Source organism: Suricata suricatta, chromosome 7 (assembly GCF_006229205.1).
Source record: "Suricata suricatta isolate VVHF042 chromosome 7, meerkat_22Aug2017_6uvM2_HiC, whole genome shotgun sequence".
Classification (NCBI taxonomy): Eukaryota; Metazoa; Chordata; class Mammalia; order Carnivora; family Herpestidae; genus Suricata; species Suricata suricatta.
Window position 1 is genome coordinate 125,950,066 of NC_043706.1, and position 26,318 is coordinate 125,976,383.

The window sequence follows — 26,318 nt, forward strand, 5'->3', positions numbered from 1 at the left end:
TCCAGGGACTCACGAGGGTCAGGGCTACGTGACCCCTTTATGTCATGATCCTCTCTTCACGCAGCGGGCCCGTTCTCTTACTCCCATCCTGCTCTGCATTCCCTCCCACTCCCCACCCTCCCTCGTCTCTTTCTATTCCCAAACTCTGGTGGTTCCCCAGGGATGAGTGCTTTATGGTCAACAAACGCTTCTACACTTTTAACCTTTTGTGGAAATGTTGCTATCCACTTCCTTGCTTTAATTAGAACCCACTGGCCTCTGAGCACACCGCTAGCTCAGCAGGCCTCTTGATGGAGACATCCGTTCTTTCATATTCCTTGCACTACGAGCACTGGTATCCTCTGGTCCCCGATGCAGGTTTCAGATCATTATTTCTCATTTTTATAAAAATTTCCACTCTTTTAGGCCTCATGAGGCCCAGTTGCTGCCATCATTTCCTGAACACTAGCTCTCACTCACGAAAGGATTCTGGTGCCTATCTCAAAATCGTTAAGTCCATACCTCAGCTCAGGGCAGGGTACACTGCCCATGGGGACAACCCCTTCAACATTCAAGCCTGACCACTTCATCTTCTGGCACCTTCTCTCCTCCACCTCACCTGGGTCACCCGCTTCTGCAGCCACACCTGGAGTACTGAATGCCTGTCCTTTCTGAAACGACTAAAAAAATCCCATCCGCTGACACGTGCTCTTATGGGTTTGTCTGCTCAGCAGCCCAACCTCACTGTTATTTGATTTCAGTGGAATTTCCACTTTCTTTTTATGTCAACACTGTCTTTTCAAGAAACTTACATTGCAGATCATCCCTTCTCTCTCCTATATCTTCAAACTATCCTACTTTGCCAGAGATTAAACATACTCAAGAACCTTTATCTTAAAAAAAAAAGACACTAAGACAAAACAGCCTCCTCCCTCTTGCCACAAACCCCCCTTCCGCACTTTGTATCTTCTGCTGGTTACAATTCTTTCTTTTCTCCTTCAAAGCTAAATTTATTAGAAAATATCTGCACATTTTCTCTATTACTCATTTCTTATTCACTCCTCATTCCCTCCCAATCTGCTTTCTGCCTCTACATTCCCAGGGAAAGAGCGCCTTCTGAAGTTATCAATGACGCTCATCAGCCAAAACGGTCCCCAGTGTAGGTGAGCCACCTCAACATCCCTGATACAGCTGGTGACTGCCTCGTCACCGAAGTGGTTCTCCTGTGGCCTCTGCCGGCAGCACTCTCCTCAGGAGCCTGGGCCCCCAGCTCTTCCTCTTTTATTCAACCTGTAAAGAGCCTTAGAGGGACGCCTGGGTGGCTCAGCCTGACCAATTTCAGCTCAGGTCATGATCTCAAGTCATGATCTCACAGTCCGTGGGTTCGAGCCCCACACTGTGCTCTGTGCTAACAGCTCAGAGCCTGGAGCCTGCTTCGAATTCTGACTTTCCCTCCCTCCCTCCCTCTCTCTCTCTCTCTCTCTCTCTTTCTGCCTCTCCCCCATTCACACTGGGTTTCTCAAAAAAAAAAAAGAGAGAGAATAAATGTTAAAAAAATTTTAAAGAGCCCTGGAGTCCTAAGAACCTGGTCTGACTTTCCTTGAGTAATCCCATTCACTTCTGGCTTCAAACATCACTTCTGCTAATGACTCTGAATTTTCAATCTCCTGCTCCACACAGCAGTACTTTGCTGCATAGTTGTACTTGGGTATCTTAGGCATTTCAAAGACAGTATGTTTAAATGTACCTTCTTCCAAATACTTTTTACTGGTAACTATACTATTTTCCACCTAATTTTTCACTTCAGAAACCAGGGGGTCACCTACAAAATCTGCTTCATCAGCCCCTGCAGCATTCTATCTATTCAACCTTACTTTAATTATCTCCTGACTAGATCCGCTTCTCTCTCCATGACCGGAACCTAAGCAAAGCCACTATCACTACAGCTCTGGCCTCCTGAACTGGTCTCTCCAACGTTTTCCCCTTCTTTTCTATCCTGCTAATCTAATTTCCACGCTGCAAGGAAGGGATCTCTTATTTTTTTACTTTTTTAATGTTTAAGTATCCCTGAGAGAGAAAAAGAGAGAGCATGCGCATGAGTGGGGGAGGAGCAGAAAGAGAGGGAGAGACCGACTCTGAAGCAGGCTCCAGGCTCCCGGCTCCGAGCTGTCAGTATAGAGCCTGACGGAGGGGCTCAAACTCACAAACCATGAGGTCATGACCTGAGCCGGAGTCAGATGCCCAGCTGACTGAGCCACCTAGGTGACCAGGAAGGGATCTTTTAAAGACTCAAATCTAATCAGGATACTTCTCTGCTTATAACATGTAATACCTTTCTGTTTATATGAAAGGAAAATTCTCAAATATTCAGCATTTGGCCCTTTTGGTTTCCAGACTCATTTCATCCCATTGTCTCCTGTGCCTTCTACACCGCAGCCATTGAGTTCCACTGAGTTCTTTCTTGTCTCAGGGATTTCCACGCAGCCTCCTCCCCACTCGTTCACTTTTCTCCTCACCCCAGCTGGGTTAATTCATTCATCCTTTAGACATCTACTTAACTGTCACTCCCTCAGAGGAGCCAGGTTTGATTTTCTTTCGCAGGGCTTATCACAATTCTAATATAGTAATTATTTATGTACTGTCTGTGCTTCCTGCTCCAACAAAAATTCCTTCCCCAAAATTGCCAACCTGTACAGTCCACGGGGACAGCAATCACGTCTGTTTTACTCAGGAGTGCATGTTGTATCAGTGAGGCCCAGCACACTGCCTGACACACACTATATAACCAATAAACATGTATGGAATAAATGAATGAATGAATGAAAGGATGTTCATTTCAACTTAAGGATTCTGTTTATCTCAACACACTAGAGAGCAATGTGATTGACATTTTCAGGTTTTACTCAAATAACAGTAGGAATAAACAACATTTACACATTCTTTAAGTCAACCACACTTTTCTCAGGAGAGGGAGTCCTAACACTTGCCTAACTCCTGATAGTTTCAACTTGAAGTTAATTTTCCTCAAAAAATACAATTCTTAAATATAAGGATTTTTAGGGGCACCTGGATGGCTCAGTCGGTTAAGTGTCTGACTTCAGCTCAGGTCACGATCTCATGGTTTTTGAGTTTGCACCCCATATCGGGCTCTGTGCTCACAGCTCAGAGCCTGCAGCCTGCTTTGGATTCTGTGTCTCCCTCTCTCTCTGCCCCTTGCCTGCTCACATTCTGCCTGTCTGTCTCTCTCTGTCTCAAAAATAAATGTTAAAATAAAAAAAAAGTAAGGATTTTTAACTCTCAAACTACTCCTTCAGACCTATATTCCCTAAAATCATATATTGATTTGTTTTTTGTCTAAATTTGGTTAGTAAGGAAAAAAAGCATGTTTAAGAAGACAAAGAACAAAGAATTCTAATAAAGGTTTGTCACTAAATAGATGTCACTTAGACAGAAAATCCAAGTACAGATCCTATTTGGATTTCAAATTCTAGTCATTTTCTTAAAAATGTGAATGAAGAATGGGAAAAATTAGGAAAATAAAGCCAAGTTTTGGCTCTACCATGAAATACCAATCCATGTCATTTAAAAGTATATTCTCTCTCTTGGGACACCTGAGGGCTCAGTTGGTTAAGCATCTGACTCCTGATTTTGGCTCAAGTCATGAATGAGCCCCTAAGACAGGCTCCCAAAATCAAGGGATGTGGGATCAAGCCTGGTGCTGAGCCCGGAGCCTGCCTTGGGATTCTCTCTCTCCCTCTCTGCCCACCCCACCTCCTCAAAATAAGTAAATAAACATAAAAAAAAAAAAAGTATACTATCTCTTTCTTGTGACAGCATTAATTTTAGTAACCACTGTATTTTTTCCTCCAATTAGTTTGGGCTCATCCCTTTTCCCTGCTATTTAGGGTGAATGAAAGAATGAGGAAGAAGCTTTCTTTAAGTAAATCTCTAATTTAACCAGAGCTCTGTTTGTCGTAGACAGAAATGTTATCAAAGATGATGGGGAACTAAAATTTTAATGTTACCTTTTTGCCACAGTGGACCTGACTATGGCTAGCCGTGTTGGAAAAAGGGTTCCTGTGTTCCTGTCACACAGAACGTAACGATGGTGGAGCTGGGGCTTTGAGGCAGTGTTCCTACAAACAGGAAGGGTGGTCTCCACATACTCGCCGTGCCAGCCTTGTTCTGATTTTGATGCTCTCACTGCTAGAGACTGATTCCTACTCTATTGCTCTGTGCTTCTACATGTCTTAACCTCCTTTACCTTCACAGGGATGTCCTCTTCCTGGCTGGCTTTCTCGGAGGTGAAGACGTAGGAGATTTCTTTATGAGATGTGGTCTGGCGGCAGATGGCACACTTAATGGAGCTCCTGTGAGACCCCACGCTGTACTGCTCAATAATAATTGCAATGCATTCATTGCAGAAACAGTGTCCGCAGGTCAGTACTGCCCACTGAAAAAGAAAACACATCGAACATCCTTCAGTGAGATGCTATCAAAGATGCCTTCCAATCTATAACCATAGTAAAAGAAGAAGGAAGTCATTTCACTCCCTAAATGTTTTATGACAATATTCTTTAAGTCATAAAAGCTAAGTTGTACGTTAAAATTAACTATTTTTTAGTCAAACTAGAATAAGCTTTCATAGCCTTTAGTTCCACTCACACTGTGAGCATAATAGCTAGTCCTCATTATTTTCTATGTTGGTGTTCTCATTTCAGTATTTGGGAAGAATGCAAATTACTCTTAAAAATTTCTTTTTAAATGTTTATTTATTTTTGAGAGAAACGGAGTGTGAGTGGAAGAGGAGCATAGAGAAGGAGACACAGAATTGGAAGCAGGCTCTAGGCTCTGAGCTGTCAGCATAGAGCCTGACATGGGGCTTGAATTTACAAGCTGTGAGATTATGACCTGAGTCAAGGTTGGACACTTAACCATCTGAGCCACACAGGCGCCTCTGCAAATTACTCTTTTAGCACTGTAACAGCAGATATAACGGAAGGACTGAGAACAACATTAACTTGGAGATAATATCATCATCAGTATATTCTATATAACTCATTAAATGGATTTACATCTTCACATGTTACAGTATTCATTATATTTAAAATGAGACAGGCTAGTATCTCAGATTTATTTTAAAAGCTGTTCTGGGGGGCACCTGGGTGGCTCAGTCAGTTGAGCGTCTAACTTTGGCTCAGGTTGTGATCTTGTAGGTCGTGATGTTGCAGCTCATGAGTTCAAGCCTCACGTCTGGCTCTCTGCTGTCAGTGCAGAGACTGCTTCAGATCTTCTGTCCCTTTCTCTCTCTCTCTGCCCCTCTCCACTTGCACTCTCTCCAAAAGAAATAAAATATTTAAAAAATAAAATAAAAGTGGTTCTGGATGCATTAAAAAAACCCATAATAAATAAATAAAAACACATTTTTGAAACCCCTTTGTCCTACTTCAAGTAAAGTACAATGACTCTGACTCTTGGAATACACCCTGGAGACACCCCGGGTTTGGCAATGCGGGATGCAGACGCGTATTGGTTTTAGGGGAGGGATCAGTCCTGAAATTACTTAACTTTCTCCCCCTGGTAAACAACAACAACAACAACTGAGTGGTGTTATGAGTGACTAGGTCCCTAAGCACCAAGCTGTATTTTCCTAGGGTTTGGACACGTATGGACGCGCATGGAAAGAAGGTGCACGGCTGGGCCCACCTGAGGCACTTGGCAGGACAAAGAAGTCCCTTAGAAAAGAATTCACACTCAGGGAAGAGAAAAATGAGGCATATCCACTTGTTTGTAATATAAGTTTTGCGAAGGGGAGGAGCTGATTGGGGCTTTAGTTGCTGATGCTGCTCATGCCGATGTTCGGCCGCACATGGGCTCTCGAGCACACGTGCCGGTCGGCGGGAGGTGAGGCTGCGGTAAAATTAAGGAGCTGTTTCATGAGCATTTCTGTAGACACAGCAGTGCGCTGCTCTACCTGTGTGCCTTCAGGGCCAGTGCGGGTCAGGGGCACTTCCTCCACTGGAGAGAACCTGCTCAGGAGACCTTCGCAGAACAAGCTGAACAGGAAAATCTCATCTACATCTGCAAATGAGGAGAAACCAGAGACACCTGGCACTGGGGCCTCAGGAGGGACTGGAAGCTGACTGGCCTTGCCCAAACCCAAGACGAGACAATGGCAATGGCGCCAGGGGTGTTTGCCAGTTTCCCTGGCGGATTCTGCAAAGTAGGAGGGGAAGAGGAACTGGGAAGCTAAAAAGGATCTAGATTTCCTAAGACTGTGACTGGGAACAGAGATAAAAAAAGTAAAGTCTTGTTACTCTTGTTACAACTAGAATGTTCACCTAAGTGTAGGAAATATGGGTTATACTACAATATGGGTTGTACTAAAATTAATGACATAATGTATATGAAAGCATTTTAAAAACTGGAAATATTTAAGACATACATTAAACAAAATTTCTGGTTCATTCCAGTTGCATGAATTCATCAAAACTAAAAGTAACAGGGGCGCCTGGGTGGCTCAGTCAGTTAAGCGTCCAGCTTCAGCTCAGGTCATGATCTCACTGTTCGTGGGTTCAAGCCCCACGTCACGCTCTGTGCTGACAGCTAGCTCAGAGCCTGGAGCCTGCTTCCAATTCTGTGCCTCCCTCTCTCTCTGACCCTCCCCTCCTCGTGCTATCTGTCTCTTAAAAATAAATAAAAAAACATTAAAAAAACCCTAAAAGTAACAAAGATACTACTTACATCATGACTCTTTCCATTTTTATCACATTTTTATCAGTGACTTTTCTCAGAAGTCACCAGTGTCTATACATTTCTATTCTCAGTTTCCAAGTAGCTAATATTGTGCCATTAACTTTAGAGACATTTGTACACCAACATTCAAAAACAAATATTTATTCTTAACTGACATAATGGCCTTGTAAAAATCACATCTAAATTCCCCCAGGAGAGATATTATTTATACTTTAAAGCCTGGCATTACTAGATATTAATAATCCCAAGTAAAAGCCATGTTACTATACCTCTGTAATGACGTAAGTAAATCTATATATGCTATATTTCTGTACAATTACCAAATACACAGGTTAAACCGACAAATTACTTAGACTTGATCTTGTGATTGGAGACAATAAGCAGAACTATGCACCTTTAATGAAAAACATGGGGTTATTCTAGAAATATGTTTTCACCTATCACTTAGGAGGAGCATGCTCAAGCATGTGTGGCATTAGAGAATTTCACTGAACCACTGGCCCTGTTTTAAGATGGAGGTAATTTTTGCCCTGGACATAAAACTGTTATGAGAGAAAAAGAGAGATATTGTAGGTAAATGCCTTTGAAAAGCATAAAGTATTTTATAAATGCATATGATCTTCATTATTATTTCACCTGTTTTCCCAGCTGCCGAGCACAGATTGGACAAGGTTCTGGATTAATGCCTCCTGATGTTTTATCTTGAGACTGTTCAAAAAAATAAAAACTAGATTAGTTGCATTTTAAAACCTGATATGCATTTTAGAACTCATTTATAAAAGTAAATGTTGGCAATTGCTATTTAAATAACCTAGTAATTAAGGTGATTTAATAATATATTACTTAGGGGTGGCTCTGTTGATTGAGTGCCGTCTTTGGCTCAGGTCATGATCTCCCGATTCGTGAGTTCGAGCTCCACGTCAGGCCTCTACTGACGGCTTAGAGCCTAGAGCCTGCTTCAAATTCTGTGTCTCCCTCTCTCTCTCTACTCCTCCCTAGTTTGTACTCTATCACTATCTCAAAAATAAACATTAAAAAAGTTTTTTTAATATTACTTAATACTAATATTCCCAGGACTTACAAATATTATTCACGGAACAACAATAACAATAAAATGGAAATAACTTACATTAGAGTTTGTTAAAAGTTGTATTACTACATTTGTGACTATTGTCACAGGCAAAATGAAAAGCAAAATGTGATACAACAGGTAAATTCTCAAAATTTTATTTTCAAGCTATTTTTGTTGTAAAGAAATATGTGTTATTTTAAAAAATGTTATTTGGAATTTTGAAATAAAGGCTCCTTAAAACCTGGAAAGATATTTATTCTGTACATCCACTGGGTGCACGATCACAGACTTGGGAAGAAGCAGCACTTATTTACAGATCTCCTTAGATTTCTTCTCAGTATTCTGCTGTAATCTCACTAGGGCAAAGCAAATAACTAGAAAGCAGAAATATCTTTGATTTGAGACTCATTTTGCCTGGGAATTATATTGAAGTATAACAGACCTCTTCAAAATCTCTTTATAACTATTTCAAAAAATTCTAAGCTTCAAAAAGTCACCAAATTGTCAGGTTTTAATGTTGAGGAAAACATAAAGGAAAGTATATTAGACTCACAGACACTGAAGTTATGAGTCTGGTTTCACTGACTACCTAGAGAGAGCTCTTCCTTCCCCAGAACATCATTTCACCTCAACCTTTTTGCTTCTACAGGTTTCTACTGTCTTTACCATTAATAAGGTAATGGTAAGACACCCCTGCTATTCCCATAGAGAAGTAGCAGTCTTCAAATCAGCAGACTACTAAAAATATCTTGGGGTTGCTTAGTATTTAGAAAACTTCGTCTGAACAACATGTTTTTTTAACTGAGATATAACTGACACATACTAACTTCAGGTGTACAACATAGTAATTCAACATTTATGTACTGGAGACCTTTATGCTTTGAAATCTTACTGGAACTTGACCAGTTTTCTCTTACTTGATACTGAAAACTGCTGATCAACAACATAACATGTTCATCTTTAAATTTTTTCAGAGCTCTTGAATGTATGCCACTCTGCTTTAAGTGATTAACTTGCATTTTATTTCCCAAGTTAAGGTGACTCACTAACATCTTATTAAATCACTATTTGAAGAGTGCTTATGTATGATCTGTCCACATCAAATTGCATCAAATTACATACATGAAGTTCCTTGAGGCCAAGGACCAAGTCTGTCTATCTCAAACTCCTACTACAATGCATATACATCGTAGGTGCGCAGTAAGTACCTGCTGACTGCCAGAAAATTTTAAAAACTTGTTTAGTTTATTATTTTTTATTTACTTTAAACAGTCACATAAAATTGGGATTATTCTCCATTTATAGTTTTATTTTTTGTTTAATTTTGTTATTTTCTCTCAACTTATTTATTTTAATTTGAGAGAGTGTAATATTGCAATAAATACCCTCATATCTAATTTACTCCCCAAATTTCTATTTACTTAGAATATTCAGGAAAAGTTCTAAGAATTACTGAGTCAAAGGATATGAATTACCTAAAATTGCTAATATCTGTCAAAGTATTTTCAGGAAAAGACTATACAACTTATATTCCCATTGGTAATACACAAAATATCCATTCACTGCCCTTTCACCACAGTGGAGTGTTAAAGATTTTTTTTTGGTTTATTTATTTTTGAGAGACACAGAGAGAGAGAGAATAAGTGGGGTAGAGGCAGAGAGAGAAGGAGACAGAGAATCCCAAGCAGGCTTTGTGCTGGCAGTGCAGAGCTTGATGCAGGGCCTGAACTCATGAGTCATGAGATCATGACTGGAGCCAAAATCAAGAGCTGACACTTAACCAACTAAGCCATCTAGGCACCCCTGTGGAGTGTTATTTTAAAAATCTTTGCCTATTTGTCAGCAGGAAATGGTACGAACTTAATTTGATTTTCCTTTGCTTATTAGCTGAATTGGATTTTCTAGTTAGATTATATATCCTTAGATTTTTAATTAAAAAAAAACCAATTCAACAAATAGAGGATATCGATTTATATCCTATAACTAACAATTAACTATTTCTTAGTTTTGACTTTCACATTTAAAGTATAGAAATCTAACACTAAAAGAACTCACATTTAGGAATATTAAGAAATTTTTTCCACATTATTTCTCTAATGCTAGCATTTTGCATGAGACTGACTTTTAAGTTTTCCTCCATATTTTTCTCCTGCGAGGATAAGAGCAGTCATCGTAGTAATATCAGTAACAATATGATAATATTAATAGCAAAGACCTAGCAAGTGCTTAATAAATTAGGAATTTTTCCTATATTAATTTACACAGTTCTCAAGAGAGCCCTGCAAGATAATGTTATTATTTTCATCTTACAGACAGGGCAAGGAGAGGTAAATAACTTAAATAAAGCCCTAGATATAGAAAACAGTGGTGTCAAGATCCAAACCTGAACTGTCTGGATCCCAAGGTGATCTGCTTAACCACTGTGCTGTTTCACTTACAGTGAATGTCAACTTTTCGTGTTATCCTCGCTGGGATTTACGGATCCACTTAAATGTATTTTGTATCCGTTTTCAGGACCAACCCTAGTCTCCTGCTTTCCTTCCTCTGTCCTATCCAAAAGTCTATTATATCTCTTTGTGTAAGGCACTGCCAAAAGCCATTTAGCTTCTCAACTAAATGGAATCACATTCATCAATGTCCAATATAATATTCTGCTCACAACTCAAAAAATGTGTTTTGAATTACATTAAATAATTCATTGTAATATTTTCTGATTTAGTAGCCTTCCAAGCATTTTATAGTTCCAAATATACGAGAGAGAGAGAGAGAGAGAGAAGAGAGAGAGAGAGAGAAGAGAAAGATGATACAATGTAATCTTTGCCTAGAGGTATGTTGTAATACTTCTACTAGTCAAGGTTTTGAACTACAGTCTGCTTACATTCTTCTATACTCTATATTGTATACACCCTTTCTATAATCTGTATAACACAACATCATTGTTGTGATACGTGTAGCTAGTATAGATATAACTAGTGTTCTGGTATAATTAATACAAACAAAAAAGACTGATTAAAAAAACAAACCTGTACCATTAATTATGGGACTAACAGATTACATAGAAAGAGATGCTAAGGTTTATTGATGTTCTGCATGGGAAAAAGTAGCACACTTTTAAACTTAACTTAAACACAATACCTTCTCCAAGTTAGTGAGGTAAAGAAGCTGCCCAAGTTTCTTCTGAAGCTGTGATGTAGCAACAGCTTTATCATTTAGTAGTTTTATACGATTCTGTTCTACCTAAAAAACAAAACAACTTCTTTATTCTCTCTTAGAAAGATGGTAAAATTGTATTAAACATACACAATCCTTCCTGAATAATGAATAATTGTGTCCTATTTTAAGCAAACCCATTGACATATGAAAACTCAAATTTGCAAAACAGACACTAGATATTTCAAAAGGAAATACCTCTCTATCTATCATTCTATCTATATTGCTGTACAGAAGACAAACTTCAATAAAAATGAAGTTTTCCTATAAACTTGAAGTTGGATAAAAATCAACCCAAATTCTATTTATGTACCATTTTTCAGTAATACCCATGAAATAAAGAAAAACTAAGTGATCTGCTGTTTTGGTCAGAGTAATTTTATGAAACCCAGGAAGATGCTCCCTGCACACACACACTCACATCCCCACCCCCACTCCGTCCCTCCTTTGCCCAGTAGAAAATAGCAGAAGATTATAAAAAAAGGATTTTGGTTACATAGAAAAAAATTACAATTCAAGGTTTAAAAGCTGAGACAGAATAAAATGAGGATTTCTAAGTTTTTCTGAGGTACAGTCTCCAAGCTTTAGAGAAACAAAAAGATTTAAAAGATAAAGCACATACAAGGAATAAAAGTATAAGGGAAATTATATTGTAATATGGGAGAGAAAAGGTTGAAAGAGTCATTTTTTATTCCTGGGATATAAAGAGGGATTTATTAGAAGATGAGTTATCAATATCTGTTTATCATTAGCAAAGGAAATTTTCAAAAGAAAGTTTTTTTTTAATGTGCACTTATTTTTAAGAAAAAGTGCACAGGTGTGTGCGCCTGCCCGCACATATGTGAGCGGAGGAGGGGTAGAGAGACAAGGAGACAGAGGACCCAAAGTGGGCTCTGTGCTAACAGCAGAGAGTCTGATGGTAGGCTTGAACTTAAGAACCATGATATCATGACCTAAGCAGAAGTCCCATGCTTAAACAACCATCCAGGAGCCCTGCAAAAGAAAAGTTTTTGATTGTTCTTATGGAAGCTTCTTCTATTCCTGAAAAAACTGAGGCAAGAAGGACTTAAGTCTAAAAACTGACTGAGACCACTTTTAAATTCTGGCACACAGAAGGTGCTCAAAAAAACACGAATATGCAATCTGGAGAAAAACAAACCAAAATAGTGAATTCTATGCATAGGTTAGATAGGATATTGTTTTCTATTTTAACTTCTAAAAGCAATCGTTTTTATATGGTTCAAACTAAGAGCAGAGATTAAATACATTCTTATGGAAGAGATCACTGCCTTGACTCTCTCTTCTATGGACACAGGACTTTGTGACACCTATTGGCTGTGCTCTTTTCTCTGATTTCTTGCAAATTACCTCATGTGGTTCAATGATATGAAGAACAGGCGGACTGGGCTTCGGCTCCTTAGGATGGCGCACTCTCAGTCGCTCTGTAGCCATTGCAAGTTCGTCAATAGCAGACACACGATTCCTTAGAGCCATCCAATATTCATGCAGCAACTAGAAGAACAGAAAGCATGACGTCAGTGGTAATTAATGCACGTAATTAAAAATTGGCTAAAACCACCAAAATGTGCCATGATCAAAAGTCTTTCAGTGAAGTCCAAACCCTAAGACATAAGTGAAGTCTAAGACACAAGCAGTTTGGGGGCCATTTTTTAAGATGAGGACAGATGACTCAATAACCTCCACAGGCCACTGCAGAATATGGCGTCTTTAGAATCTTAGGAACAGAACACCCACAAATATCTGGGTGGGGCCACAGATCTTTGTAGGTCATTATTAGCCTGATGGAATCTTTATTTTTTTTTAAGAAATATTTTTATTATAAACTATTTCACATTTTCAAAATCATATATGTGTGTGTATATATATACACAAGACATATATAGGAGATACATATATGTGATATATATATATGAGATAATAAGAATACTAAAATATACAAATGAGTACTCAATATCCAATTTAAGAAAGAGCAATCCCAATGCCTTGGCGAGCTCCTGTGCTCCTTCCTGACTGTATCACTCTTTCCTCACATATTCTTCCCTCGTCCCTATAGTGGACTAACCACTGTTCTGAACTGGACACACTATTCTGTACTTTTCACTGGAACTATACTAATCTACACATTCTTAATAATTTGGGTATACATTTTTCTGAAATTTACAGAAAGGTTATCAGTCAGTATAAAATCTTTGATAGTCTTTCTTCACTAACATTATGCTCTGAGGAAGACCCCAACTGATGTGTCTAACAGTAGCTTATTAATTTGCATTGCTGTCCAAGAGTCTGGTCTGCAGTGCTACAGAGAACACATTCACAAGATCTGAGAAAACTGAGACATAGGTGGTCATCAAAATAAGCTCAGAAGAAAAATGCAGGGGCAACTGGATACTGTACAGAATACTGTCCTCTTCTAATAACTCGCTGTAATTACCTGTGTTAATGTGCTTTTGCATTTAGAATAGTAATGTGAGAAGAAACAACTTACTATGAATCAATGATTTCAACTATAAAGGTATTATCCCCCAATAAAGGTATTATCCCCCAATTTATCAAACATAGGAAATGATATTACAGATAGCATATTTTCTCTTTTTATCTTGCTTTAGAAGTCAAGAACCTCAGATTTTTAAAAAATATATAAAAGGAATTATAATATTATAAATAAAACAGTTCTTTCAGTTCCTCCCAGATTTCACCTTCAAAGCAGGATAATAGATAACAAATCCAAATATAAACAATAATTCAAAACCAATGAATTTTGGAAATCATTTCAAGTAAAGTTATAATATGATAAAATTATCAAAATATAAATAGAAAGGGTCACTTTCTATTTTTTTAACTGCAATGGTTTCCAGCACTGTAGGTTGAGAAACATTTCTGTGTTCTTCAATCTTTGAAGTTATTGGGGTTTGATTATTCACAGAACAAAAGCAAACGAAACTCTAATTTCACAGAATTCCAGTGTAACATCACACTAAGAATAAATAGAATGAAATGTTTTCACATCTAAATTAAATATCATTCATATCAATTTCATTTCAGTAATAATTTTCTTTTAGTAATTTAATACATAGAAGTTCCTTATTTGTTCAGTATTATTGTATTTCTTCTTCTTCATTATAATCATTACATTTTAGGGAAAGAGAAATCATGATACCTCAAATCTCTAAAGCAGATTTTTAAAAACTGAAGAGAGAAAAGTAATAATGAAATGAAGAAGAAAAATTAAAATTGGAAAAAACATTAAAATACTATACCTTATACTCCTTTTTCCATGCTTCAAAAAGATCCATTGACGTACTTCCTTCATCAATGAATTCAACATCAAATCTATGCGATTTTGCAAACGACAGCAATGCCTTCATAGATCGTTCTGTCTCACTTACTGCCCACAAACCCCGGCTGGTGGTGGGTATTCGATCATCCACCAGTCCTTCTTCATCTTCTATCATCTCCTCGAATATTGCAGTCTGGCCTTTGACTCTGAGAACACATGAGAGGAGAAGCAGTAACTGCGGTCAGTGGGGAACAAGCATGGCAAAGTCCCACTGGCAGAGCCAACCGAGAAGCAAGGTCAATAACTTTTCATCAACAACTTCCAATATCCTGTCTACAAGATCATGCCTGCAAGTCTTTAGAAAAGATCAGCAGTTCTGAAAATGATAGAGGCATAATGACAAATTTGTCCAGGGTCTAGACCAATAATCTGATGAAATAAAAAATGGCTATAAATTTCAGGCTAAAATCTAGCTATGAGAATTACCATAACATAAAACACTACCACCAACCATGGAAAAACAAAACAAAACAAAACAAAACAAAACAATATGATAACATGACCTCAAAGTACACTATTGAGGTCTTTTTTCTTTAAGATGATCGGAACTTAGCCTTTTCTCAATTTCCATGTTTGTTACATAGAATTAATTTTGCAAATACCATAGCTATTATGATTCACTAGGTACCTTAATCCTTGACATGGGATGAAAGCTTCAAATTTGTGTTGGAGAAAGCAGACGGAGAGCTAACCTTTTATAGAACTCTTACCATGTATCACACACTATGCTAAGCAATTGTGTGCATTTTAAAATTTAACATTCATAAAAAACTCGATGAGGTAAGTATTGTTTTTATCGTCATTTCATGAATGAGGACACTGAGGCTTAGAGAGGTAATTCGTCCGCAACAGCTGGGAAGGACATGAGCTAAAATTCGTTGGACTTGAGAGTCTGTCACTCCTCTAAACTGTCCCTCCATTACACATTACTAGACGACATGAGCATTTGGGAATAACTTAAAAAAAATTTTTTTAATGTCTTTTATTTATTTTTGAGAGACAGAGAGAGACAGCATGAGCAGGGAAGGGTCAGAGAGAGAGGGAAACACAGAATCTGAGGCAGGCTCCAGGCTTTGAGCTGTCAGCACAGAGCCCGATACGGGGCTCGAACCCAAGAACCGCGAGATCATGACCTGAGCTGAAGCCGGATTCTCAACCGACTGAGCCACCCAGGCGGCCCTGGGAATAACTTTTATATAAGTGAAACTGAGCAGCTAAATGATCATATGCTAAAGTTCACTGAATTGATGTAATTAAAGAAAAAAAACACATGAAAGTTACTGTGAGGAAAACACAGTCTTATAAATCAAAACACCAAGTCTTATAATGGTTTCACTTTCCTGATGGTAATCACCCAGTGAACTCACGTGTGGGAAAACAGCTTTGATTCATACTCTGTGAACAATTCATCCGCCTTACAAAAGACACAGCTGAAAGAGAAAAAAATGATCAGAGAAATATTCACAAACATAGCGATCAGGTAATTTCTAAAAGAGGCTTATTAGTGTTTTATACTTCACTTTTTCTTTACAACAAATATACCATTTAAGAAAAAATTTACATACTTTTCAGTATGTGGTTCTTGAGAATTTTTTAAAAAGTACATTAATAATGTATCTCTTTCCACTTCCGTCTGAATTTAAATGAAGACCTGTTATTAGATGAGACATTGTTTCTTCTCTCAGAAGAACTACCATAATGGAGTGACACCATTTCAGCCATTTCACCGCATGACCTCTCCAGTCACCTACCAGTTGAGGGGAAGTCTGGCTGGTCGGAGGTGGCAGATTGTTGCCGATTCAATAACATTACGAGATGGAGGTCCCTCCAGGTTTTTTACAGCATCTCTTACTAGCTTCTGGAATTTATTCAGCTCTTCCATTTGTGTTGTAAGTAAGAACTGAAGACCTCTGCAGTCATGGAACCTGATTTGCATCACCAGCATCACACACAAAGCAAACAAAAGAGCAGTGGGTCAATTTCCTCAAATTCAGAAAAGAATCAGAAAAAAATCCTCAATTTCAGACTGCCAAATAAAGTGTTAAAGAAATTGTGCATTTTATGTAGTCTACCTTGAGTGAATTTACTTTAGTAGTATGTTCAATCTACTAGGAGACAAGGTTATTGGGTTATTTATTGTAAAAGATACCAAAAATGTCCTTTCCGAAAATCCTTGCTTTATATAAGAGGGAAATTACCGGATGAAAAATAAAGAGAAAAATTGAGAAGAAAAGTAGCCAAGAGTTATATTCCTTGCTACAAAGAATTTATAAATACATACATATATGTATATATGTGTGTATATGCATATCACATATATTTTACAATATATATTATTTACATATATATGCATTTTATTAAGCATTCACTATATGATGCCAGGCATTTTACCAAGCTCTTTTCTATATAATCTCAACAGATACAATTGGGCTCATGTTATGGATGAAGCCTAATGAATTAAAATAATTTAAGTTACAAAGTTACTATGTAGCAGAGTTAGGAGTTAAACCCAAACACTGTTTTTGATAAACTGAGTAAAATGTGTTAAGAAAAGGAATGTATGGGTGTATGTGAATGGGTTTATGAAATGAGAAAGAAAGCCTAGAATAATAAGAGATTAGAAAATGAAAATATAAATGGGATTTGTTGGCTTAAGAATATATCCTTTCTCTCCTAAAATGCAATTCACACTTTTCTCCAAATTGTTCCAAAGAGTCCATTTTGCTTCCTGAAGGCTTCCTCAGTATTTTATAACACTAATCTATGTTTCTTTCTGTCCATGAAGTTTATTGAAAATACCATTCATTTTTAAATGTTGTTATCTTCAAGTTTTTATACATACTTCTACTTCTCAAATTGTTCATGGGTTTGTCTTCTCATTAAGCTAATATTTAGAAAATAAGAATTATATCATATATTTAAAAAATATGTAACTTTGGCTCAGGTCATGATCTCATGGTTCATGGGTTCGAGCCCCCTGTCGGGCTCTGTGCTGACAGCTCAGAGCCTGGAGCCTGCTTCAGATTTTATGTCTCCCTCTCTCTCTGCCCCTCCCCCACTCACACTCCATCTTACAAAAATGAATGTTAAAAAAAATTAAAAAAGGAATAAATTTTAGAAGTATGTAATAGATACAACAGGTGCTCAATAATTTCTGAAAGAATTTGCACAGGAAAACAAGAACACATTAGGTTGGGAATTAATATTGTTCACATCAGTATTATTCACAAATTATGTGACTCGGGGCTAAAAAGTGATCATAGATCAGCATTTAAATCTTAGCAATATTCTCTCTTGTAAGTCCTTTACGTTAAAAAGAACACATAATAATTCACATTATACTAAATGGTAAGCACTCTTCTAAGTATACAAGCACCTTGCAGATATAAATTTACTAATCCTCACAACAATGCTTTTGGTTTTATGAATGAGGAAATTAAGATACAGAGAGCTTAAATAACCTTTCCAGGGTCACAGAGCTAGCTAAGTGGGGGATTTGGGAGATGAACACACGCAGTCTGACTCAAGAATCTCCCTGTGCTCTTAATCACTAAGATTTTCCTTTCTTAAGAAGTGTTAAGAGACAAGCATGAATGATTTGATTTCTGAGATCCTGATCTCACTGGAAAACACAGCAGCAGTGCTAAAATGATCTCTGAATGTACATGTAATATAGAAAATATTAACTCACCAAGATGTAATATAAGTTATACATTTAAAACTAAAATTAAAAAATTTTTAATTTTATTCCTAGTATAGTTAGCATAGTATAAGTTACCCATTTTGAAAGGGTTTTGTTACTTTCTATTGATGTTTAATGTTTCTGAGAAAAATGTGTAATAAGTGGCATATTTTACATTACCTATAGGTCCTATTATAGCCCTGGGACCCACTTTTAACAGGACTATGTTCGCATACACAGGAATTTGCAACTTTTCAGTAGTTTCTATGTGATTTAAAGAAAAACCCTCAAAATAATTTTAATATTTTCTTATCGGTGACTTCCATAACGCTGGCAGCGCACATTAGTATATAGCTTTAAAACTGGATAAAATGAACCATGACTTAAATGACAACTTATCCTGGAATGGGGACTCTTGGGCTTAAGAGGGAACACGGAAGTGCAGTCGAGAGCATGACGTACTGCAGAGGCCTCAGAAATGAGGCCCATCAAGTTCCGTACGGTGAGAAAGAGGGTGACTGCACCCCTGGGTCAGTAATGACACACGGACTACGTAGCAGATCTCTTTAGGGCTGTAGTAGACATTTGGAAAGGCTTTTACAAGAGTCAAAGAAAACACTTTAAAACATTTTAAAGACGTTCTTATGTGAAAAACTAACATTAATCCCAAGGCTGACCTTACACTGGGATATGATCTGGGAAGCAATACAAGATCCTCTCTCTGTCCCCTCCCTAGCATTAACAGTCCTGCCACAACACCTCAATTCCCCACATTAGACCAACATTCCGTTGGGTTAAACGAGTGAGTTATTTTTGAAAAAAACAAAAACAAAAACAAAAACAAAAACAAAAAACAAAACCCCTGGTCTTTGGAAAGGATTATTCACCATTTCTACATCAAGAGCAATAATCCAACTTATCTACAAAGACCCTGACGAATGCTGAGTGTTGATGAGAAGAGAGAAGGATGGGGGAGACAGCAGGGAACCCTACACCGCAAACCCGGGCCCCAGCGGTGCTCCGATGCTTAGCTCTTTGGGGGTGAGCTGCACAGTGGAGGCTGAATGCTTTGCCTCAAGGACCAAATTCTCCAAAACAAAGTCTATTTGAAGACTTTGCTTAGAGTTGGCTTTGGGTGTGTCCAACAAAGATACAAAAAATATACTTTAACTATAGTTTTAAAAAAAGCACTAAAAAGGGAATATTTAAAAATGACTCATATACAGAAAACAGGTTTCCTTTTTTAGGCTCCTATCTAATGTTTTAGTCAGAAATGCACTCTTAACAATATATAAAATCCAGATATTCATAATCACAGCATGTTCTGATATTTAATTGAACTTTTTTTTTTTTTAACATTTTTTAAAAATGTTTTTTTTTTTTTTGAGAGACAGAGAGAGACAGCACTAGCTGGTGGGAGGGGGGGGGTCAGAGACAGATGGAGATAGATTCCAAAGTAGGCTTCGCGCTCTGAGTTAGCTGTCAGCATACAGCCTGATGCGGGGCTCAAACCCACGAAATGAGATCATGACCTGAGCCAAAGCCAAATGCTTAACCGACTGAGCCACCCAGTTTCTTTTGTTTTTTTTTTTTAAAGATTTTTTTTAAAATGTGTTTTTATTTTTGAGAGACAGAGAGAGACAGTGCTAGCAGGGCAGGGTCAGAGAGAGAGGGAGTAATTGCACTTCTTAACATCAAATGACCGGAGTATTTGGGGTCACTACTCATAAAGTTGTTCTATTTTATACTCTTTTCTTACTTCTCTGACATAGAGAGCTTGCTAGTTTGTTGCTTGTAGTTGCAGGTTATTTCATTTCGCACCCGCTGAACAAGTTCCTCATCAATAGAGAATTCTATTGCTCTGTGGATCACATTCAGCCACCAAGGAGAATTAGAATAAATCTGTAAAAAAAGACAACAGCTCATCAGTTCATTTTTTTTTCAGTACTATGATTTTTCTCTTAATATTTATTTATTTTTCAAAGACAGAGAGACAGAGCACTAGTGGGGGAGGGGTATAGAGGGAGAGAGGGAGACACAGACCTGAACTAGTCTCCAGGCTCCGAGCGGTCAGCAAAGAGCCCGATGCAGGGCTTCAACCCACAAACAGTGAGATCATGACCTGAGCCCAAATCGGATGCTTAACTGACTGAGGCACCCAGGCACCCCATTACTCACTATGTTTCTATCACTGGGAAAGGTGCTGTGAAAAATTCAAAGGAAGCAAAAAAATGCTATTCTTGAAGGAATTATAATAGTGTACACTCTGTACATGTGGGAGCATACTACTTTTGCACACATGGAGAAAACACCTACCTGCTTCCTGACCACTGTGGATTGTATATACTTGTGTAACTAAGTTGTGCTAAAAGAATACATTACCGAAATGAAAACTCAGCAATCACTGCTTATATGGTGGCAGGTCTCTTTCTCAGCATAATAAAAACATCCTGCTAATCTTGACAAGCGGAACGAGATTCTACTCCATAATACTCTATGATAACTAGCAAAATTATAGGCCTGAATACTAAATAATTAATGCACTAGGAAGAATAAAATGTGGAGTAACTGGTTAAAATAAAAAAAACAGGGTGTCCTGTACAGTCTCCTCTTAAGGCTGGCTACCGATTTCATAAAAACCATTTTAGAAATGACAAATGGCATGTGTTCCCTAAGAAAAATACCCATGTTTCTAATGTTCTGACATCTTAAAGGAAAAGATTTTGTAAATATACTTATCTAAGATCAGAAGGAGGTTACGGAAGTCTTTACTTTCTTCAAAAGACAACCTGCTGCCTCACAAGATGAGAGAACATCATCAGAGCTTAAAAAAAAATGAGAGAACAACTTCCAAATGGGGATTTATCTACACATCTGCTCAATCAACAAACATTGCTAACAGCAAATACGTGTTTGTTATGGGACAGGCACCATAGTAGGTGCTAAGAATTCCAAGGTGAATGAGAAAGTTCAAGTTCTTCACCAAAGCAAGACACAAGCAGAAATGCTCCCGGAAACAAGCGCCGGTCAGGGGAGCCCTTCTGGGGGCGCACCTTTCTCTGCAGCTCCCGGATGGTCTGCTGCACGGGCTGCACAGCCTGCTGGGCTTCCGCAACTTCCGTGTTGCACTTGCTCATGTAATGCTCTCGCAGCTGTTTGGCCTGTGTTGAAACAGGAAACAAATTCAAACTTTCATTCCAGGCCCAGACAAGAATTCAGTATAATGCTGCAAGAACAGTGTGGTTATTTTACATATGTAAAGCTACTTAACACAGCTTAAGTGTAAAACTTCCATGTATACTGTCAAGAACATGCTAGCAATTCCTATAATATATATTAAAGAGAGCACATTTACCTATAAGTCACAAAATTTAAGAAATCCCAAGGGTCTGCTTCCCAAATTTCTATCTACTTTTTTAACTGGAAAAAAAAAGGGGAATGGGAAGAATAGTATTTCAAATTATGAGACAAGGCAACCTTCTGGAATTTGTCTGACTTATTTATTTTAACTTCTTGGAATTACTTCAGCTTAGAAATAACACTTGAGAACATACAGTAACTTAATAGGCGTTGTGGACTAAATTCTGTTCCCTCAAAAACTGTAGGGCAAAGCCTTAACCCCCAATTTGGAGACAGCGCCCTTTAAGGAGGTAATTAAATTAGTAACTGTAGTTAAATGAGATCATAAAGAAAGAGTCCTACCCCAATATGAATAGTGTTCTTAAGAAAAAAGAAAAAAAGAGAGCGAGAGAGACAGCAAGGATGCAAGCACATGCAGAAACTGTCATGTGAGGAACAAGTGAAGGCAGCCAAGGCAGCCATCTGCAAGCCGAGGAAGAGGGGCCTCAGGAGAAACCACCCCTGCTGGCACTTTGATCTTGGACTCCGCCTCCAGAAGTGTGAGAAATAAATTTTTCTTGCTTAAGCCACCTAGCCTGTAGTATTTTGTTAGGCAGCCTGAACTGACTAATACAAAAGGATTTAAAAATCCTTCCCCTTTCAACTTTCCCAGGTAAGAAGGATCACATCTTGCAAGCAAAAGAAATACGGAAAAATTTTATCCTTAGTAATTCCCATTAAGAAACATATACAAGTTTTCACTTTCTTCCATTTAACTAAAATATCTAACTGGCTCTTGAAACTACGTTATGAATAAAGAGAGGGGATCAAAGGTGATATGGGAGAGTGGCAAGAAAAGCAGAACTACTACTGAACAGGAAATCCCAATGTTTCCACTTAGAAGTGGGTTGAGCCACGTGAAGTTTTCAACATTAGACCCTTGGACTTACAAAAATGGCGATTTCATGAGGTTCAACTGAATAGATACATCTCTTTGGATTAGGTGTTTCATTTCCCTGGGCTTCTGTTATTTCATTTACAAATGCTGGAGGTTGAAGTAGAGAATTTCTCAGCTGTGGCTGAGTCAAGCAAAAGTCAGGCACAAGTGATAATATGGTCTCCTTGGAAATCTGTCTATACAGTATGACTCTTCCTTCTCTCATGATGCACTCTCTTGCTCCTGTCACAACCTTACAATTACTTTCTATTAAAATTCCTTGGCTATAATTCTTTGATCATCACAGCTATCTACCAACAGACTGCACGGTCTCCCAGAGCCATCCGTTACTGAAGGCATTTAAACAAAGAACGACTGATTGTACAGGAGAAGAGATTCCTCCACAGGGAAGAAGTTTCCACTCCAAATTCTCCGTCACTCAGACTGCCATCTAACAGCAAGAAAGGGCTGTACATACTTCTACAATCTCACTTTGAATCTTAATTCAAATTAAAAAGGTCCCATTTACAGGTTCAATTCATTTCAAACATACCTACTACTCTTGATTTTAGCTCTGCCATCTCTCTTTGACTTTTAAAATGGCAAAAGTCCATGGGAGAACTAGGGCATTAGGCTCATTAACAATTTACAGTGAAATAATTTATACCATTCTTTCCAATGAGGCAAGACTCACTGCAGAAGGAATTTCTTTGAGAGGACCTAAGAAATACCACCGAAATATTGAATTTATTTACATGTTAGGTAATACACAGAAGGGTGGAGGAAGCATAAGACTTCCTATTTTTACTAACCCAGCTCTTTTGCAGATTTGTCACTAGATCAACAAGGTCTCCTTCCTTTCTTTTTCTTTCCATGCGCTGCTGGCTACCAACAGCCATCTCTACAAAAGCAGTACCATGTAACTGCGAGTGGCTTACAAGAGGAACAAAATGATATGGAGTACTGCAATTCTCTACCATCCAAAATCTCTACTGCAATTCCCTACCAACCAAAGTAAACAGAGAAGCAGCAGGAAAACATCTGATTACTTTTATTTAGATGCTGTATATCCTAGGAAATATTAATAAGATGGATTATTAATATTAAATGAGATGGACAAATACGGAGATGGATAAAGTCTGAAAAAAAATTCTTTTATAGACCAAATAAAAAAAAATTACCTCTTCCTCAAGTCTGCAATCTCGTAAGGTAGGAGGTATTCCCGGGTGCTTGGCTACCAACAGTTCCATCAAGTTATGAGTAGCATGAAGTCTCTACAAACACACAAAAGGCAATAATTTTGAGAGCCAATGCAGTAGACTCTAAAGGGAGAACCTACCATTAATATGGCATACAGAATACTAACATTAAGATCAGATCACTGAAAACTTTTCCTCTAACAATCTGAGCACCAACTGCCTCAGGGAAAACCAAAATCAGTTTCATAGCAAAGGTCTTAATTCATAATTACCTAAGTTTTCTTCATTTAAAAATATACAGTCTTATGAAAAATGTCTATGCATTTAGTAGAACGTGTGATATAGGTATATGTCTTCTATTATATGTGCAAATGCTTAAATATGGAACTATGTATGATTATGCCAAGTCAGTCCAATAAATTGAAAAGGCTGACTATGCAGACTTGGTTCTTCTTCTGGGAAATGTGTCTGCATGAGCCTAACAGTTACATTATGATAAAAGTAAGGAAAACAGGGCTGCGGCCTACATCTGTTGAACTGAAGGGCTGGAAAGGGGAGAAGCTGGAGGTAAAGACAGTAGAGGAAGAAGGAGATAGCCATCTTTTATCTCTGTATTCAGTATAAACCAGGCTTCTCACTATGATACTGAGTCTGCAGCTCGTTAGAGGCTCCCCCTAGAGTCAAGGGCTGTGAGAAGAAATAGAGTGAAAGTAATTTCTATCTTGACTCTCTACTTGGGAAGACAGCTAAGGGCTAAAGAATGACCAGGAAGGAGTCCTGGTATAAAGGTTTATTCTTTCTGGCTACAGATTACAGGGCATGGTACAGATCTTTGCAGAGGTAATCTTTGAAGAGTCACTTCAAATGTCTTAGATCTTTCAACAGGGTCACATGAATAATACAATCAGCAACACTATCATATCTAGTAACAACAGCAAATAACATTACAGAAACAAGGTGACAGAAACTCAGCTCGTGTTCTCCCTGTGTGCTTGTGGAAGAGGACTTGTACCGCTTCCTGAACAAGGTGGAGGAGTGGACTGGGAAGAATACCTTGCCACCCCCTTCCACATTTAACCCAAGGGGGCAGAGTGGCTAATCTGACTGAATAGAGCAAAACATTCATTGGCCCTGGTTTACCAGCAGATGGGATTATTAAGACTGAAAGGAAGAAAGGGGCTGACTGATTGCTTCTTCTTCCCTCTTGAACACAGGCACATTGGACTTATCTGTCTTCTTGCCCAGTTTTCTATTTTTATTTCCTTTATTCAGGAGTGTGTTATTTTTGTACTTCTTCCTTCTTCCATGAGGCAAACACATTTGCCCAAGGTCTGAATTCGGTAATCCTTATCCACACAAAATATACGTAGGCTTATATTTAATTTTTTCCTCTCCTCCAAAACTTCCTAATATTCACTGAGGCACATGTGAACAATGTAGGTTCCAAGGTCTAGATTCTGAGCAATAATGAAGTCCCATTAGGGACTCAAGCCTAAAGTTACCAAGATTAAAAAGTAGCCCTTATTTACCATTTATCTAGAGAGCCTTGTCTACATGATCCACTGGATAGAGCTAAGAAAGTGAAGAGATTCAATATTTAAATAAATGTTGAAATTCAAATATCCAAATCTTCCTAAAAGACCTCCAAAAATTAAACCAGAAGATCATTGGAAAGGTTTTATTGGTTAGTTTACAGCGTTTTCTTCTTTCAGTAAAAACTATATCAATGTGTTGACGATTATATCCAAAAGTGATAAAACTCACCCCATTCTTTGAGGCACAAATACTTTAACCTATTTTTCTAACATAGGTTAGATTATCTAGTCGGCCTTGTGTCAACAGCGGCCTGAGTATATGGAATAGTAGTGATTTTCAAACTTATCTGTCTACAAATCACCATGAGTGCTACTGAATCCAAAAGTCCATTCCCAGAAATTATGACCCCGTCCATCCATTTTGTTACCGTTTATCTTCTTAACTATTCAGTACAAATATTTATTAAAAAAATAAATAGGTTATATACTTGAAGTTGTTTAATTTTTACTTACTTGGAGTGAATCAGTTTTGAGTTTTCCTTTGTGTTCCTCAGATGAACGCAACACTTCTCTGTACAGTTCTGCTGCCAAGGCATATTCACCTGAGGAATTAAGGTGTATTTAAAGCATAAGAAAGTCCTCTATTTAGCTTCCAAGGTGATACAGTTATTTAGTATCTAAAAATATCTACTGTAAAATATAAGGATTAAAACTCACTATTTTTTAAAGAAAAAGAATTTGACTTGGTATTAATATGAATGCCCCAATAAAGCAGCTGATGATAGCTGCTTTTAATGCCATAAGCATAGCACACCAACCAGAGATACTTCTGTTTTAAAATTATACTGAAGAAAAAACTCTGAATTAACTTTCAATTTAGACAAATGATTTTCCTCTCACTAAAGTTAAAGGGTGCAAATTAGCGATCATTTTGATGTTTGAAATTAAGGACAGATTTATAAATAAATATTCAAAACACTATGATCAAACTACAGAGAATTCTCAGATAAATAATACATTCTTCTTAATAGGTATTTTTTTTTTTGGTGGCGAAAATGATTTGCAATGAAAAACCATATTTTCAAAACTGAGGGATTCTTCTTTCTATTTTTGGTCACATAAATCTAAACCACTCTGAAATTGATGATGTTTTTTTATTATTCGTAACTAGCAGCTCATTCAAATAAAGTAACTTAAAAGTATCAAGTAAAGTACAGGCCCATGGGTCATATCTAACTCTCTGCACTTTTA

General features: G+C 37.7%; 1 protein-coding gene across 5 annotated transcripts in view; it reads right to left on the reverse strand.

The window, feature by feature from the left end:
* The window catches only part of SHPRH (SNF2 histone linker PHD RING helicase), an 84,252-nt gene that overhangs the window by 20,875 nt on the left and 37,059 nt on the right, over nucleotides 1-26,318 (reverse strand). For all 5 annotated transcript variants that reach the window (XM_029944605.1, XM_029944603.1, XM_029944604.1 and 2 more), the window contains 11 exons: nucleotides 25,581-25,669; nucleotides 23,515-23,607; nucleotides 21,111-21,218; nucleotides 19,817-19,959; nucleotides 16,127-16,300; nucleotides 15,743-15,805; nucleotides 14,296-14,521; nucleotides 12,386-12,529; nucleotides 10,943-11,044; nucleotides 7,372-7,443; nucleotides 4,244-4,432 (listed from right to left, as the gene is read on the reverse strand). In XM_029944605.1, coding sequence (XP_029800465.1) covers nucleotides 4,244-4,432; nucleotides 7,372-7,443; nucleotides 10,943-11,044; nucleotides 12,386-12,529; nucleotides 14,296-14,521; nucleotides 15,743-15,805; nucleotides 16,127-16,300; nucleotides 19,817-19,959; nucleotides 21,111-21,218; nucleotides 23,515-23,607; nucleotides 25,581-25,669 — 1,403 coding nt within the window. The remainder of the gene's footprint in view (nucleotides 1-4,243; nucleotides 4,433-7,371; nucleotides 7,444-10,942; nucleotides 11,045-12,385; nucleotides 12,530-14,295; nucleotides 14,522-15,742; nucleotides 15,806-16,126; nucleotides 16,301-19,816; nucleotides 19,960-21,110; nucleotides 21,219-23,514; nucleotides 23,608-25,580; nucleotides 25,670-26,318) is intronic.